The 16,768-nt window shown below is 39.7% G+C and overlaps 1 protein-coding gene across 2 annotated transcripts; it reads right to left on the minus strand.

Annotated features, from left to right (window-relative positions):
* Positions 1 to 2,094: 2,094 nt before the first annotated feature.
* On the minus strand, positions 2,095 to 16,139 carry LEO1 (LEO1 homolog, Paf1/RNA polymerase II complex component). 2 transcript variants are annotated; one of them, XM_082322139.1, is made up of 12 exons: positions 16,050 to 16,139; positions 14,176 to 14,901; positions 13,811 to 13,918; positions 12,958 to 13,052; positions 12,133 to 12,278; positions 10,622 to 10,706; positions 10,185 to 10,279; positions 9,764 to 9,898; positions 9,014 to 9,149; positions 8,524 to 8,710; positions 8,154 to 8,251; positions 2,095 to 4,222 (listed from the first exon to the last, which is right to left on the minus strand). In XM_082322139.1, exons 1-12 carry the CDS (start codon positions 16,105 to 16,107, stop codon positions 4,118 to 4,120), a joined length of 1,974 nt encoding a protein of 657 aa, XP_082178265.1. In that variant the 5' UTR covers positions 16,108 to 16,139; the 3' UTR covers positions 2,095 to 4,117. The 2 variants fall into 2 exon arrangements, with proteins under 2 accessions (XP_082178265.1, XP_082178266.1); XM_082322140.1 differs by having other exon boundaries at positions 2,096 to 4,222; positions 13,811 to 13,915.
* Between the last annotated feature and the right edge of the window lie 629 nt (positions 16,140 to 16,768).

Here is a 16,768-nt window from a genome sequence, read left to right on the forward strand (position 1 = left end):
GAGACATGAAGTTACGTTTGTTGGTAAACTGGATCTACCACCTCCCATTTCTTCAAGACTAAGCCTTAATGAAAAAAAAAAAAAAAACCAACCCAGACCAAAACAAAAACCACTTTCTGAAGTTAAGCTTCCACTTGAACAACTGATTTCTTCCAAATATCAGCCCAGTAAACTAAGATTCATTGGCTTTTGAGGCATAAAAATACCCTTTAAAAACAGCCACCAAAAACTTCAAGAAACCAAAAGTCTTGTCAAAGGATATTTCTCCTTTTTTTTTTTTTAAATAAAAAGGCTTCATGTCAGAGAATCATTTCAGCATAGGTTTGCTTAATTTTATGTTATTTTCTCAACTACTTAGCTTATATAATTCCTCAGAATGCCCAGGAGTTCTAAAGCAATTAAAGATACAAGCTAGTAATCAATACAGTTTGCAGCTTTTCTGCAAGTCTTTCATGTCCAGACAAGTATTAAGAAAACCCAGCTCAAGTCCAAGGGCATCGCTAGGCAACAGTTGGTGTTAGTCACATTGCTCTCCAAGAAGCACTTCCAAGTCAAGCCACAGGCAAGTTCCTGAGCGTTAGAATAGCCTACCTAAGTTTCTCAAGTGTAAGACATTATACCTCTTATAGCAAAAATTAGAACATTTATCAGAAACAAATCATCTTCTCAATCATTCCCATGTAACAATCTCTATACATTCACCAACACCCAGACCACCTGGTTAGCAGTCTCATGCTGCTAAACAAAAGCACTCTACTCGAATGAGCTGACACCAAGGACCCCCGTGCCTACTGGCTGAGAAATAAATACCCGTGACTTCATAGGAAAGTCACCATCTCATGTTTAACACGTTCCTCAGGCTGCAGCTTCCTATCAGAGCTGAGCTGAAACTTGCTGCCATATACAGGATCTGTTCTGCTCCACCTCTGCTTCCCCTTGCAGCACCTCAAGGCACAGCTGACTTTTCCATGTGCCACTTTGGGCAGCTACACCAGTAGAAAACTATTCACTTCTTTCTGTGTGGTCCGGGTAAGTGTTCAAAAGCAAGCCAAGTCAATGTTTACCTCTGCCAAAGAGATCCCCCTTCCCTGATGTCCCCCAGGTCATGGCCACACCAACTTATTGAGCTGGCTCTGATGCTCCCATGGCCAATAAGGCAGCTCTCCAGGCACGCCTGGCAGAAAACACAAGAACTCAGCAGAAAAGAAATTTCCTGACCGTTTAGCAAGCTGACTCACTGAGCTGGGCTAGTTTAGCAAACCTGCTGCTAGGAAGAGCAAAGGACTGCATGAGCAGCTGCTTCTTTCAACGGGCACTCCTTGATCCATCAGGTGTGCTGCAACATGACATCCAGGCCAAGCTGCATGGCTAGGAGGGAGAAAAATGGCTGGTGGAAAATGCTACCAGGGACTAGAAAGAAAACTCCAGATCAGCAACTGGAAACCAGAATACAGTTGAAAGATATACTTGAAACAACAAAACTATATAGCCAAGGACAGCTTTCAGTGACTGTTTGAAGAGAATTTATCCTACATTCTGCCACTAGCCAGAAAATCTAGTACTCACACAGCTTAATATCAGCTCTTCAAAGAAATTTTTCTTTGTTGGAAGTTGTTCAAATCATGCCCTTTCTGGAAGAAGTACTCTGAGCAATCAGTACAAGAGTAAACACGGTTCAATCTACATTCTCTTTCCTTTGGCTTAATAGTTTTAATTTGGGTAAAAAGAAACAATTGCAAGTAATTCGCACATACTTGGAGGCTGGGAAAAGGGATAGCAAAAACTGGCTTTGAGTTAAATAAAACTATACATTCGACTCACAACTAAAAAAATATTGTGGATAAGGCTAAGTTCATTCAAGTGACTTTAATTACAAGATGATCGTTAAACCAATTTAAGCTGAGAAAACACTTTCTAAAATGCCACATTTAAATAAGACTTTAAAAGAGCAATTTACAAAGTAAGACAGTGTAAAAAATTACTTCTTTTCATCTTTGTAATCCACAAAAAGCCTCATTTTTGGAAGCTAAAATGGACCACTTAGTAAAGGCTTAAGTCAGCATCAAACCTATGAAAGTGATTAAAACATTTTCACTCTTAGGAGTGTAGTAAAAATAAAAATAGCCAACACTTTAATTAAACTGACATAAAGGCAAACACATCACCAGTGAAATGCTGGTGTGTTTCCATATGCTAGATTTGTTGTTTAAGAGGTAATCTGGCAGGCTTTGACATGAAAGTAGAGCACGTTACATCCACACAGAATGAGTCCCTTCCTATACAGCTGGCTTCTTCCTGAGGTTACAAATGGAAGCCAGGTAACCTCATGTAAGGAACCAGTCTCCCAGCAGAGGGCTAAACTAAGAGGATTACAGGGTCAAAATTCCAGCCGATGGAGAAAGGTTTTATCTGCACATTAAAGAGGCACAGGAACTCTTAGATAACAATTTAATTATAGAAAAACAGAACAGTTTCTCAGGCACTCAGACTTCCGAGTTGAAATTTTTCACTTTGTTTTCATACTTGCAAATGTCCACACTGCAGTCAGCTGCTCAGCAGAATATATTAACACACGCAGAGCTCCGTGCTACTGCAGCTAGAACGCTTCCCGTACCTTCCAGGCAGGAGAAATGGAGGTAGCGTATTTTGACAAACTACCAGCCTAATTAAAGATGACAAAAGCAGGATGTCCAGGTTGAAAGCTGTATCTCAAAGAACAAGGGAATGTCACGAGAGCAAAATGCTCACTACGAGGCACTTGCACCCTTCTACTGTTTCATAAAAAAGCAGAATTCAGCTGGGCAGGAGAGAGATGGGTAACAGGCCTTCTTACATAACTATCAGCTACTTTATTTCATCTCACGTAACACAAATCCACATAATAAACTTCTCACAGCATCAGTCAATGGTTTTGTTTAAAGAAGCATTAAGCTAGTTCTGTTTTCTTTCTATTACCTTTTTCAAGTCGCATCTGAACTCTGTAGGACCGTATGAAAAGTCAGTTAAAAAAGCAACACAGAAAACATCTGAACGCTTTCTCACCACCGAGAGAAACTACATATGGGATATTTCATCTTGGAAAGAAAGTGTGGAAAAGTTCAGATATGTCTTCTAGCCTTTCCCCACTTTACAACTGGTGTTGCATCATCAAATAAGGTGTTCAGAAATAGTGTAAAAGCAGCAATGATTCTGTCCAGAACATTCTCCTCCAGCGACTTCCCAGCTAAACAAACCTATTTATAAAACCAACGAGGAACAATAGGAAATAGCACCATAAGGATTATATGAGATTATGAGACACTATTGTTAGGATATATTTTTACATTGTGGTTCATTTCACCTTTTAAAGGAAACTTTCATCTCTGCTGGCAGAAATGTCTTACTTTTGTTTCAATAAGTGCTTTTACTCTGACATTTACATCACTAGCATGTGCCAATTATTAGTATCACTGTTGTTATTATTATTAACGTTCACGCAAGATGCAGATTTTCATTCTGGGCTTCAGTGCATGAAAAATAAATGTCTTATGTGATCAGTTAACTATTCTAACTGCAGGAACTTCACAGTTTACTCAAACATGATAAGAAATATTTTCAGTCATCAAAATATACCAGCATAGTAATTTACTGTCAACAGGAAATAAGTAATATCTAGGAAAAAAAACAGAATTGTACTGTACCACTCGTATGTTCTTCCAGCCCTTCCACACAAACGGTAAGCTATGTCACCATACCTTTGTCAGGAAAACTTATCATTTAAGTATTCTATAAAGATTAGAATGGTTTCTCCTAATGAACTCAGTAAAAATCACTGATTAATTCACTTGGATAACCAGTTACTACAATTCTCAAAACTGAAATGTACTGTGCAAGATAAAAACTGGCACTGTGATGATCCCTGGTGCAACAGTTGCTGCAATAATCTTAAAAATAATCTTAAAAAATAAAAGGAAGTCAAAAAACTTTATTCACACCAGAAACACAGACTTCAATGGAATTTTCCTTTATCAAAATAACCCCATTATGGTTACTTACATCTTTGCTGTAAGAGAACTGTACAATGTATATATAAATATATATATATAAAAAAAAAATCAACTTTTGTGCTTCCTTAATATTAATCGTCATCTTCTTCCTCTTCATCGCTGATCACATATTTTTTATGCTTCTTACTTGCTTTGTCATCATCCTCTGCTTTTCTCTTTCCAGAGGGTTCACCTTCCTAAAGGCAAAAAAGGACAAAACCAAATCAAAACATACTTCAAGCTAAAATAAAAAACTCGGAAGAACAACAAAAAGACCTTGAAGTATTTCTCGTAAGAAAAGCAAAATTATTAATTCTAGTTTTTCCACTTTGTGCTACTGTGATGCAGGACTTCTTATGTATCAGTACTTTAAATTCAGTCAACATTGCTACCAGTCTCAAGCCCCAACCTGAGAGGGTCCGTAATGCCGCTGCAACTCCGTTCTCCTCAGTGGACATGCAACTGTATCTGCTTCAAACTGAACTATGGCATGAAGGTAATTTATGTCATAATCTGGATTTATGGCATGTACAATATCATTCTCGGCAAGTCTTACGAGCATGGTTAATTCTTAGAATTTGCAGTGAATTTTTCAACATGCAGAAGCTTTCCCTTCAGACAACCTGTGTAGCTTTGCTAAGTCTTCAGACTATTGACATTTGTACGCCCTAAATTAGAGCTACTGAAGCAAAGAAGAAATTCAGTAAGTGGGTAGGCGTTTTGTCTGTTAATTTAAAAAAAAAATTTAAATTGCTGTCTGCCATAAAGGAAAAAGACTGATGAGAAACCGCTACTACTGAGAATCAACACCACAGTTTACAGTCCAAGAAATGTAATAGTTTAGGAGGCTTCAAAGAGCTGGTCAAAGGAACTCAAATCATTGAGTTAATTACCTGTTTGCAAGCAATACCATAATGACTTTTATAGGCTGGATGCCAAATTTTTAGCACCTAAATATAGAGTCAACAGGTTGATTTTTATTCCATGTGCATTTACGCCATTTCAGTTTAAATCATCCTTCTAAACAACATTTTAAATCAGAATGCTATGAAAATGTTTAATCAAACTACAAGCCACTAGCTGTTAATGCAAAACTCATCAATTTTGACATGAAAAACAAGTGGTAACTCAATTATTGTTTAAAAAGATGAGTATCTTTAAAAATACCCTCAGGTCTAAGTACCTCATCCCTTTTTCTTTTTTTTTTTGTTTTTGTTTTTTGGGGGTGCTTTTTTTTTTAAAGCAACACATATTACTTGGATTTTAAGCAGCAGCAAAGCTTGAGTTTCAGAACTTTAACGAATCATTAGAGTTTCAAAACTAATGATAATTTTTTATTCAAAGCATTTTATCCTATATTAACATATTAAGTTAGTACAGTAAGAATCTCAGTTAGGAAGGCATTTTAAGCATGGAAAACAGAAGTTAGTAGGGGTGGGAATCTCAATGATAGCTTCTTGCTCAGAACAAGTATTCTCTTGTAATCTAGCTAGGCTATTGTTAAATGATTCATGCTCCTGTTTAGCAGAATATCATCACTAACTACAGTAACAGTAAAACTACTTGCCATGTGGTGATAAAGTGTATTAATAGTAGATTGACGTTTTCAGTAATGGTAACAAATTGTTATCAGGACAAAGATTTGCGCTGTGTTGTTGCATGACAACACATAAAAGCAAGTCTGTGTACAAGGAAGTCCGTGCTTCACGTATGCGGATACATACTACAGATACCATACTTCCTATATGGTGACTGAAAGTAAGTAGTTATGCATCACTGTTTTTTTGTTGTGGTTTTTTTTTTTTTTTTTTTTTGTAATACTGTAGCACCCCTCCGTGGCCCTGATGGGAATATTACCTTTAAGTCATGTAATTTTAAAATGGAGGCTATCGTTCCTCAAGCAGCAGAGAAATGCTGCTGACTAGATGTTTTCTTCTGAGAGACTGGAATTGCAAAGTCCTGACATTGCTATATCATAAACTAACAACTAGTAGTGTCTTATAAATGATTCAATTTCTACTAACAAATACTAACAGAGCTCCCAAAATTACAGTTTTGTCTACATGCCTCACTGCGGCTGTCTCCAGGATTACTGTCATACTTTCTGAAATATTAAATTTTCCTCAGTGTATGATAAAAAGCCAGAATCTATGTCTGGAAAAGAAAAACTAATTTTTACTTCTGCTTCATAGTACAATGCCTATTTGTGCAAATACTCAGCTGACAGTATAAGAGGAGTAGTGTCACAGCAGCAAGAACATGCATTCAGACTGTGGCAAACATCCAACGGGCTGGGAAATAAGACATGCCTCCTGAGAAGTTTACAGGAAGCACAGTATAGAAATGCAAATGAGAGCAAACTTACTCCTTCAAAAATTAAGATTTCTGACATTATAGAGGTATGTGCAATACTGAAAACTATGTCATATATCCATCATTTAAACACAAGTTTGGAATTTCAGCAGCTGTGATTACGGAAGTCTGGCATGCATTCATTCACTAGGAGGACACATAGCAAGCTACGCTGCAAAATTACTCTTTTCAGAAGAAAAGGGTGTTTTATTATGGAAGCCTGTAAAACTCAAGAATAAGGTTCTAGCCACTTCTGCAGCTATTAGAGTAGCACACTAGATATGACTGTAGGAAAGCAACTGAAAGAAATCTTAGGGTAATAGTTAAAATAATTTAAACATTGAAATTAATCTCTTAAAGGAAATAGCAATATAAAGCATTAAAAAAATATTCCATAAGCTTACACTGACCTACTCAAACTTCCTTTTTTTAAATTTCTGCATGATATTCTATGCTTAAACATTTAAATAAAATGTAATTTACAGTAAAACAGGAAAGGAACATTAATCAAACTAGCATGCCACTGTAAAAACATCTCTCATAACCTACAAGGTAGTAATAAGAGCCTAAGTTAGTTTATATTTATTATTCTGCCACGTAAGTGGAGGTGACTATCAGCAGAGCTCAGGTGTGTCCGAACTACCACTCCTAAGTCATGCTTGGCTTGAGAGAAATGCAAGCACAGCTGCAACTCAGGGCTGTACTATATTGATCAACAGCGAGAGTACAGTAATACAGAACTGGTGGTGTCTATAGGAAAGCAAACTAAAGGGCTACTAAAACCAAGTAGGCCAAACACCTGACTCAGCGCAATTCCCTCTTCAACAGGGCAGTGGGAAGCCAGGGAGCCAGCATCAATTGCCCTTTGTCAGGAATTCCAAAATTCCCTCTTCTTTCAGCTTCCCAAGGTACACAGTAAATGTCCTACGGCTCTTTGCCACAGAAGCATTTTACAATGAGGAGTAAGGGTCAGGAAAACAGACTACACAGGTATAGCTGATATAGGACGGCATCCATATACTTCCTGGTTCCACTTCTACCACTGGCTGAAAATAGTTAAGTTTTAATCTCAGAAATGGTATCTGTCAATTTTGAAAAGTGTTACACTGCAGTGCTGTATCAGAAGCAGTGACATTACTTGAAATGAATTAAACCTGAAGATGTGATATACACAAAGATTCATTTGCTTATACCCAGCAGTGATAAATTACAAACCAATAAAAATTTTAGAAGAGGAAACAGCACTACTGCTGTAGCTACCAGTTAACTTGATCATGGCCCAATGTTTAGGATGATACTTGGGTAATGGATAACATCTGTTTAGCAACGGACTTTAACTCTTTTTAACTCATTTTTTTAACTCTTCTACTTAAAAAGAGCAGAAATACTATTGTGAAAATGCTTCAGCTACTTCCATAATAAACAGGAGAGGACCATGTAGCTTAGGAGACAACACTACACTAAGATTCCAATATCAAGTCTTCTTACTCCTTGCATAATTTCGGTAAAGTCATTTTACATAACTCCGCATAAATTTTTCCATCTTTAAATCAGCAATAACAATAGTGACCTCCTTTGGGAATCACTCAGGTCTATGAACTAATGCAGTGTATAAGAAATTGATGATTAATTACCATGGAAAGCATACCAAGTCAAATAACAAATTCATCACAGCATGAATGAAACTACAAAAGTTTCTGCTTTAAAAATTAGATTTAGTGCAAGAAATGTTCCTGACTGAAAAGGAGTAGCTTAAGAACAAAATCCTTTTCTTACCTCATCACTAGTAAGTTTCTTTGCCTTGAGTAGCCTTTGTGTTTTATCTTCATCTGAGCCTTCATCACTGTCAGAAGAGTAGATTCTAGCACGTTCCTCTATAGAGAAAAATGAAAAGACAAATATTTATCTTCACCTGAAATCAGTGAAGAAGAGAGAATATTAAAAATAATTCTCTTACATTTAGTTCCACAAAAAGCTGGCAGAATCTAACCCCAGAGTACACAAAATAAGCTTATACGAGCTGAATTCTTATCTCCTCACGTATCAAATGAACTGGCAAAATACAATCTTACCAGGACTCTCCTGTGAAATTAATCCATGTAAATCACACAGGCCCTACTTACATGCTGGTAAGGTTTATTATTACCTCTGATGCCACCTTTGTATCTGTTTTTGATAGCTGCCAGACTGATTGCATCATCTCCCTCATCCTCTTCATCATAGCGATCAGGTTCTAAATAATTGGCACTCAGACCACGCTGATGCTGCTTCTCTCGCATTCTTCGCTGCTGAGATTCTCTACGAATGGAAGCTCTTAATCTCTCCTCTTCTTTCTGTCCAAAGAAAGAAGCAATATATAAAGACTGAGGGAAAAAAAAAAAATACTGAAGAGCAGCTTGTATTCTACTGTAGCTTTTGAAATAATTTCACAGCAGTGTAAAGATTGTACATATTCTGACTTTTTTGTAATCTGCAAGGTTAAGCAGACTGCACTCATGGCTAACAACTCGTCTGTAATTCCAAAATACACTCGGCTTTTCATAAAGTCATAAAATGTTCAGAAATGTTCAGCTCTGTTACAGTTGTGATTTTTTTTAGATTAAATCATCAGGTAAGAGAGTTCCATGCCACAATACCTTAATCATTTCTGTGCGCTGAGACTCTGGATCGCGACCTGCCATTGGCAAAATACGGATTTTCTGAGTCTTTGAACATCTGTCTGCCAGAGACAGAGTCATCTTCCTGTGAGTGGCACTGTCCGTAGAATGTGGCCTGTTAAAAAATGGCTATGGGTTAAATACTTCTTAAAGGAATGTATCCATCTTTAAAGGACAACGGTAAGGCCAGCATACTTAAGATTTCAAAGATTCATCTGCACAAAAGTAAAAACATCATCCTTTTTTTTTTTTATTTATTTATGTGCATCGTAACAGCTACTGGAGATGTCAATTCCTCTCTCAGCAAACCATCTGTATCTATTACCAGTCTAAATAATCATCCTCACGTTTCACGTCAATATCCCTAGACATAATCATCATCTTGGTAGCAACTGTGCATCAGAAGAAAGGTTCATTTCAGGGAATATTAATATTCTTTCTGATTCAGATGACAACTTGCACTTAAAAAAGCAAATAAAAAAAATATATACATATATAAAAACCCACATGTAGCCTACATATTGCAGTGAATAGCATATTAACCTTTCAAACTGGGACACCTAATTTAGGAAAAATCTTATTGAAACACTGACTTTGGAAAATAGCACGTTCTTATTAAACAGTTAAGCTCTGAAGGTTTACAAACTGGTATCTCTAATTTTTATATACTAGTTACAACGCTTAATTGCAAAAGTAGTATCAATGTTTGATATAGAACAGCAAGTTTACCTGAAGGTTAACTTGGTCTTGAAAACAGCCTGTCCTTGTAGACCTGTCCCTTGTCTGATAAACAAATGGTTGTGATCTCCCTGTAGTGGCGCCTTGTACACATCAAAGACCTCATTGCCCAAGTGGAGAGACATGCTTAAAAGAGATTCATGTATCAGTTACTTGACAAAGCCTCTACGGTCTATTTTTTGCCTCTTCTATAAAAAATGAGAAAGGCTTCATGTTTCCTTTTTATAGATAGCCAATAATTATATTTCAATCCAAACTACACAGAGCATAAAATTTTCAAAGCACTGAGACTAAAATAATTACTGCTGTGCAGAACTGACATCAAAGTTTGCTGACCTTCCAACTTTGCATGCCATGGCATTTTGCTGTACGAGTAACCGTATTCCTTCAACAGCAAAAAGTCCAAACTAACCTTCCATCTGACCATTTGACTATCCGTGCATTACTTTCTCTGATCTCATTCCCTTCCTCATCTCGTCGCATCCGCCATCGTATTGTGTTTTCTACCTGTGGGGAAAAAACAAAACGCTTTTTCTAACTCATAGTAAGGAATACTGTGGTAAAATATACTCTATATAGGTCAAGAATTACAGTTAGAAAGGTTAGATAATTTGCTGCATGATGCAAAGAAATGAAAATGAAAGGTATCACTTTTATAGGCGAAATGTAGCTGTCAAGCTTTTTTTTTAATTTATTACTAAAATGGATCAACTTTTCTCAGTGCTGAACTGCTCCACGCTTTCATAATCTGAACCATAACTCAAAACACCACTCTGAAATACCTGAAACAGACTTGGAAAAAGTGTGGCTAGATGAGTGTAAAAAAGAAAAGGAAAATTAACATTATACCTTGAGTTTTAACCTAGTTCTACCCTCTTCATCAAGCATCTCCTCATCTTCAAATTCATCTTCATAATACTGAGGATCAAAAGGTCTGCAATAAATTATATAATACAGTCTTTATTCTTCTAAAAATTAATCCAGATTATTCTACAGTTGTGCAAAATAACAGGTGCTTGAAAGGTTTAAATTATACACTGCACACAACAGTAGGTACCGCAGCTGTGAGACAGCCATTTCTGCAGTAATGTAATTTACCGCATTGATTCTACACCACAGGAGGCCTACCCAAGTGTCCTCACTACCATCAATTACAGCCACTTTAACATTCAGACCTTCTAAATGGCTCTAGCTAAAGAAAGCAAATCTGCCTCAGAAAATACTGTTTCCTTAGTATCAGGATGATGAGGTCAGGGTTAAGTCTGGAACAAAATATATACAATATTATACAGAGAAAATAAAAAGAAAAAATATCATCTTATAAACGTGGTGAATTAGGGATTTTATAAGAGCACAATCTTTGTCATTTTTCTATTTAAATCTCAAAACCAACCAAAGGGAAGGGAAGATGAGATTGTTTTTCCTCTCTTCCATCAAAAAACCTCATGACTGGGGTGGGAGTGAGTGGGGGAAGGCATTTCCCTAGCCACCTTCCTAATAGTTTCCAGGCTGCTGCAAGGGAAAGAAGTGATAAACAGTGTCTGCCACTGTACAATTACATTTTCAGTCCTGTCTGACCCCAAAGATCCTCAGAACTTCTCTTGCTGATTACAGCCACTAACCGGATTCTTAACAGTTCTCTCCCGAAACAGTCTATAGCATGAAAGCCAGCAAGAATGATTTAGCTGATGTATAACAGAAACAATGCTACACTGCCACCTAACAAGACACTTATTAAAACAATGCAATAAAGTTGCTTAACAAAACACTTGAAAAGACAGATTTAACAGCAATTTACTACAAGTACTGAAGGTGGGCTTTAGGGCCAAACCTAGGATCACAAACAACTCTAATAATTTATTTTGTTTCTCCTTATGAATTCCAGAAAATTTCTTCAGCTTAAGTTAGGTAAATATGAAAATGAGTAATCAGCCTCTCCATAGTTAAACAGTACATTTAGCATACATAAATAAAAAAGGGCTTATTCTAAAACCAAAATGATGTTTTTATCACTCCAAAGTGCATAAAGATCCTGTACATTTGGCTTTCACATCTCTGAGAGCCTGAACCTGTGTTTAACATTCCAGTGATAGCATGTGCTTTCAATTAGATAATATTTGCATTTTTTAAAGACAAAAAGTTATTCAATCAAGCTGAAACCCCAGCTCCTAAGAAAATCACTCAGCACTTGATTAGATAACAACAATAGATATTACCATTGACTGATCACAACTAAAAGTGTGCAACTTAATGTCAACCATTTTAAGTATGGCCAACATATTTAATTGTATTACTAAAACAAAAGCAATACAGGGAAACACTGAAAAGCCTTATCAATCATGTATTTAATGTGCAATTACCTGGGCTCCACGCTAAGGAAGTTGGGCAGCTTCACAAAATACAAATCGTTACCCAAGTCTGTGTTTACTTTTGGTATTTCTACCTCTATTCTAGTCTCTGGAATGGGCTCTTCTTCCTGCTGTTCTTGACTCAGTCCGTTCTCATCCTAATGACAAAAAGGCGAATAGGAGCATAAGTGAAAAAAAGTCTATCTGGCTACTGTTGCTCTAATAAGCTCTTACCTTTTGCTTGAAGAAAAGTCATCCATATGCACAGAGCGAGATCAGGAAGCTTTCGGTAAAAGAGCTTGCACATTTTCAGTGAAAGCAATCCAATTCAGAATTTTCATATACCACTTAAAGTCATTTCAAATACCAGTGCAAACTCAAGAGACCAAAGACAGTAAGGAAATAGCAAAGGAGCTGACATACAGTTTTCAGCTAAGCACTGGAGAGTAAATGGGGGACAATTTTTCCCATATAAAAAAATATTTTTACGTAATTATCATCAAGACCCCAAATGAAATATTTGTCAAATAGCTGTACTAAGGTACCAAAGACAGCTATGACTTTGTATTTTACTTGATGACAATTAAAACTACTCTGTATATTTCTTCCAAGTGCAAAAAGTGGAGCAGGGATGGGGGAAGGGAGATAAATGAATCTGTCGGATATTGCTATGTAAAAAAACTTTAATAATTCTTTTAGCTAGGGTAAAATTATCTGTAATGCTTACTTAATGCCGTTAGTCTTTTTTTTCCACTAAAATATTATCAAACTCAATCAGTGTTCCACATTTCAGAGTGGAATGACACGTTAACTATTTCAAAAGTCAAGTCTACTCACAATGGGCTGTCCTGGTGTTGGTGGCTTGTCTTCTCCATCACTCCCTGAGGAAATGTCATCTGCACCTCCAAAGAGATCCATGACATCTGCATGCTCTTGAGCATAAAAAATACTATTTTAAAATACATATTACATATTACATGCACACACACCCCTACATGCAAGCACACACACAGAAAAAAAAAAGATTAACACATCCTTCACTGTTATTACCACTTGAAATCACCTACAAAGGTTAAAAACTGCCAATGTTTATGAAGCACACATTATTCTCTTAACCTGAAAAACAGTTTTCCCTTGTATTTTTAAGCTAAGGATTCAAGGTATGTTTTCCTGGAAAGGCTCTATCAAATAAGAGAATCTAGTTGAAAAATGGCAACAGAAGAATCAAGAGTATAAGATCATCCCTCACTCAAGTAAACAACTTAAATATATGTAAACAGCAACTTCATTATGCATTTTGGAGGTTTTACTTCTCTGAAGAATCAACACCTCTTTCTCAGCCTGCTGAACATCACAAAAACCAGTATAGCTTTTCTGGGCTGCTCTGATTAGAGGCACCATTTCTTAACATCTTTCAGTAAAAATGTGCGAACCAACATTCGCAAAAGAAAAGCACTGTCTCTCATGGAAGAAACTGGAAAACCGATACAGCTAACTAGGGATAATCAGCAGAAATACAGCGTGTACTTCCCCACACAGAATTCTTGCTGTGCTGTTTTATTTCCATGGCACTACAGGTACACCATACAGCAAGCGCTATCAATTTTATCAACTTCTGCAGGAGACGAACGGCGCACTTAAGATGAGGATTAAATGAACCAAAACCCCAGAAAACAACGCCACCGTTTACCTTTCTGTCCTTCTGTATCACTGTCCACTTCTGAATCTGATGCAATTGGTTTCTTTCGCTTCATTCGCAGAACTTCATCTTCGCTATCGCTTCCCCTTGCAGACTCTACTACGGAGCATAATTATTCTCAGCAAATTAAAAATTTTGTTCTGCATATTTTAAAATTCCTTTGTATTAATAAGTTGATTCAGATGAAAAGGAATTTAAAAGTGCTGCATAAAAAAACATTACAAAGATAACTATAGTTGAAAGCTATGTGATTAATGACTTTACACTGAAGTCTGAATCTTTTCAGGCCAATATAAATGAAACAATAAAGAGAGATCAAACCAGAAGCAAATCATTACCACTGTATTCAGTCCTACCAGATTTATGCTCTTGGTCCTCCTCATCGGAGTGCTGGGCTCTTTCGTCATCGTCAGAGTTCTGCATCTTCTCCTCGTCAGAATGCTGGGCCCTTTCATCATCATCCGAGTTCTGCATCTTCTCCTCATCTGAGACCTGCGGCCTTTCCTCATCATCGGAGTTCTGCATTTTCTCCTCATCTGAGTTCTGGAGTCTTTCCTCATCATCTGACATCTGTGGCCTTTCATCTTCATCAGAATTCTGCACTTTCTCCTCATCGTCAGAGTTCTGCTGTCTCTCCTCATCATCAGAGTTCTGCTGCCTCTCCTCATCGTCTGACTGATCGCTTTTGTCCTCCTTGCCCCACTTCTCATCCTCTGAATGTGCTTTTTCAGAACCATCTCCCTCTGAATGATGACTGCCTTCATCTGACCCATGCCCGCGATCATCCTCCTCATCATCATGAGCAGCTTCTGAAACACTGTGCTGGTCCACGTCCGACTGATCATTATCTTCATGCTCAGAATGTCCTGAAGCCTCAGAGCGATTGTAGGATCGTTCAGAGTGGTTGTCACTCCCTGTGTGATGGGATGCCCCTTCATCCTCACTATCATCTCCAAATAACTCCTTATTACTAGGTTTTACTGCCTCCCTGTCATCATCCTGGTCACTGTCACTTCCAGAAGCATTACTACCAGAACCAGCGTTCTCCTGATCAGAATCAGATTCAGATCCAGAATCGGAATCTGCAAAACAAACATCACCCTTTCAAGAGTTCAAATGTCCCTACAAAGATGCACATAAGATGATGGACATTGTTTAAAAAAAAAAAAAAAAAAAAAAAAACCACACAAAAAACCCCCAAAACTCAGAGAGACAACTTGCACAGCCAATGAAAGACACAATGAAAAATAATGGATGCCACACAAAGTTTCAAACCACAAGCTATTGTCTAGGATTCTAAAGTTGTAGAAACAATAACCAATTATACGAAAGTAAAGAAAATAAAATTTGAAACAGTGAGGGCTTAAAATAAGTAAATACTTACATATGGCTTATGCAATCCTACAAATCTAAAACTGTCATCATTTCCTTAACCCAAGTTAGCTGTCTTATGCACCCTGACATGTTTGTTACAATGGAGCTACTCTTGAATGCTGAGGTTGTTGAAGGCAGTTTCAAGCAGGAAAAAAAAGGAACATCTGCTTTGAAAAATAATTTACAGAAATCGAGACAAGCATTTTAAAAATAGACAAATTACTTAAACCAGGACGTGTTCCAACATTTTTCTTTAGGTGCTTACAACAGCTAAAACTTTTCCAGATAACAAGGGGCAAATGGGAAACACACCTTGTTTCCACTGTGTCAAATCCAAACAGCTCTAAGCAAGCACACGATTAAGCGTTACCAAATTCAGAAGTGCGCTTTGCTTTTGTTTCCGACCACGAGTTTTCCACGGCTGCCCTGATGGAAAACGGCCACTACAAACCGCTTTCGCACGCGGCCCCAGCCGCGAGACCGGGGCCCTTCCGTCAGGGCAGGCGGAGGGGCACGCACGGGCCCCTGCCGCGCCGGGCCCGCCTCGCGGCAGCGAGGCTCTCCGAGGCAGAGCACAGCCACGCGAAGGCGGCCGCCTTTGCCTTCTGGCCAGAGAAGCGGGTGTGCAAAGGAGGCCCGGGGCAACGCCCGCCGCCTGAGCGATGCCGCCGGGAGGAGGCAGGCTAACGCCGGAGCCTCGGGGCCAGCACCACCCGCCCGCTGGCTCCATCCCCCGCAGGCCTGCGCCCTCCTCCCCGCGGCTGAGGGCTGCGGGAGGGGACGAGGCCCGGGAGGGCGGCGCGGCCGGCGCCAGGCCCGCCTGCGGGGCGGGAAGGGGGAGCGCGGCGCCCCGCACCTTTCTGCTCGGCCTCCGAGTCGGCGTCGCTGCCGAAGAGGTCCTCCATGTCGGCCATGGCGACGGCCGCGCGCCCACGGCCACACCGCCGGCGCCGCTCAGTGACGTCACTACGGAGCGCCGCACGCCGCCGGCTAAGCCCGGGCGGGAGGAGGGGGAGGAGGAGGGGGAAGAGGCTGCTCTTAAAGGGGCCGCGCCCCACGGCGGTAGCCGAGGCCAGCGGGCTCCGCTGCCGGCGGTGGCAGCCAGCCGGGCGGTGGCTGCGACACGCCCCCCCCCCCCGAGGAACCGGGCACGGTTTATCACCGCAGAGAGCGGCGTTGTGAGAAATAAGTGACGGAGTCCCGGGTGCGGGGTCTGTCAGGGCCCGGGGCGGGCTGGAGCGGGGCCGGCGGCGCGCGGCCTGCAGGCGCTGGCCCCCCCGCTGGCCGGCCACCCGCGGCACCGCGCCGTGCGTCGCTCCCGTTCAGCTCCTCTGCTAGCGCTTGCGGAGCACAGGTCGGCCCGCTCCGCTGGCGTCTCGTTCAAATCCAAGTTCTCCATCGGTTCCGTGCTCACAGACCGCGCTGTTATTAGGCCGGGCTCCTGCCTCTTCGCCACCCACGCTGACGGGGGGATGAGCTCGGCCCACCCGCGTTTCTGCAGGTGAGACACGGCAGGCTCAGCGGAGGCAGGCAGGAGACTCCTCTCCACCGAGTCCAAGAAAGGGATCGTAACGT

This window comes from Platalea leucorodia (assembly GCF_965183815.1).
Source record: "Platalea leucorodia genome assembly, chromosome: 9".
In the NCBI taxonomy this organism is placed as follows: Eukaryota; Metazoa; Chordata; class Aves; order Pelecaniformes; family Threskiornithidae; genus Platalea; species Platalea leucorodia.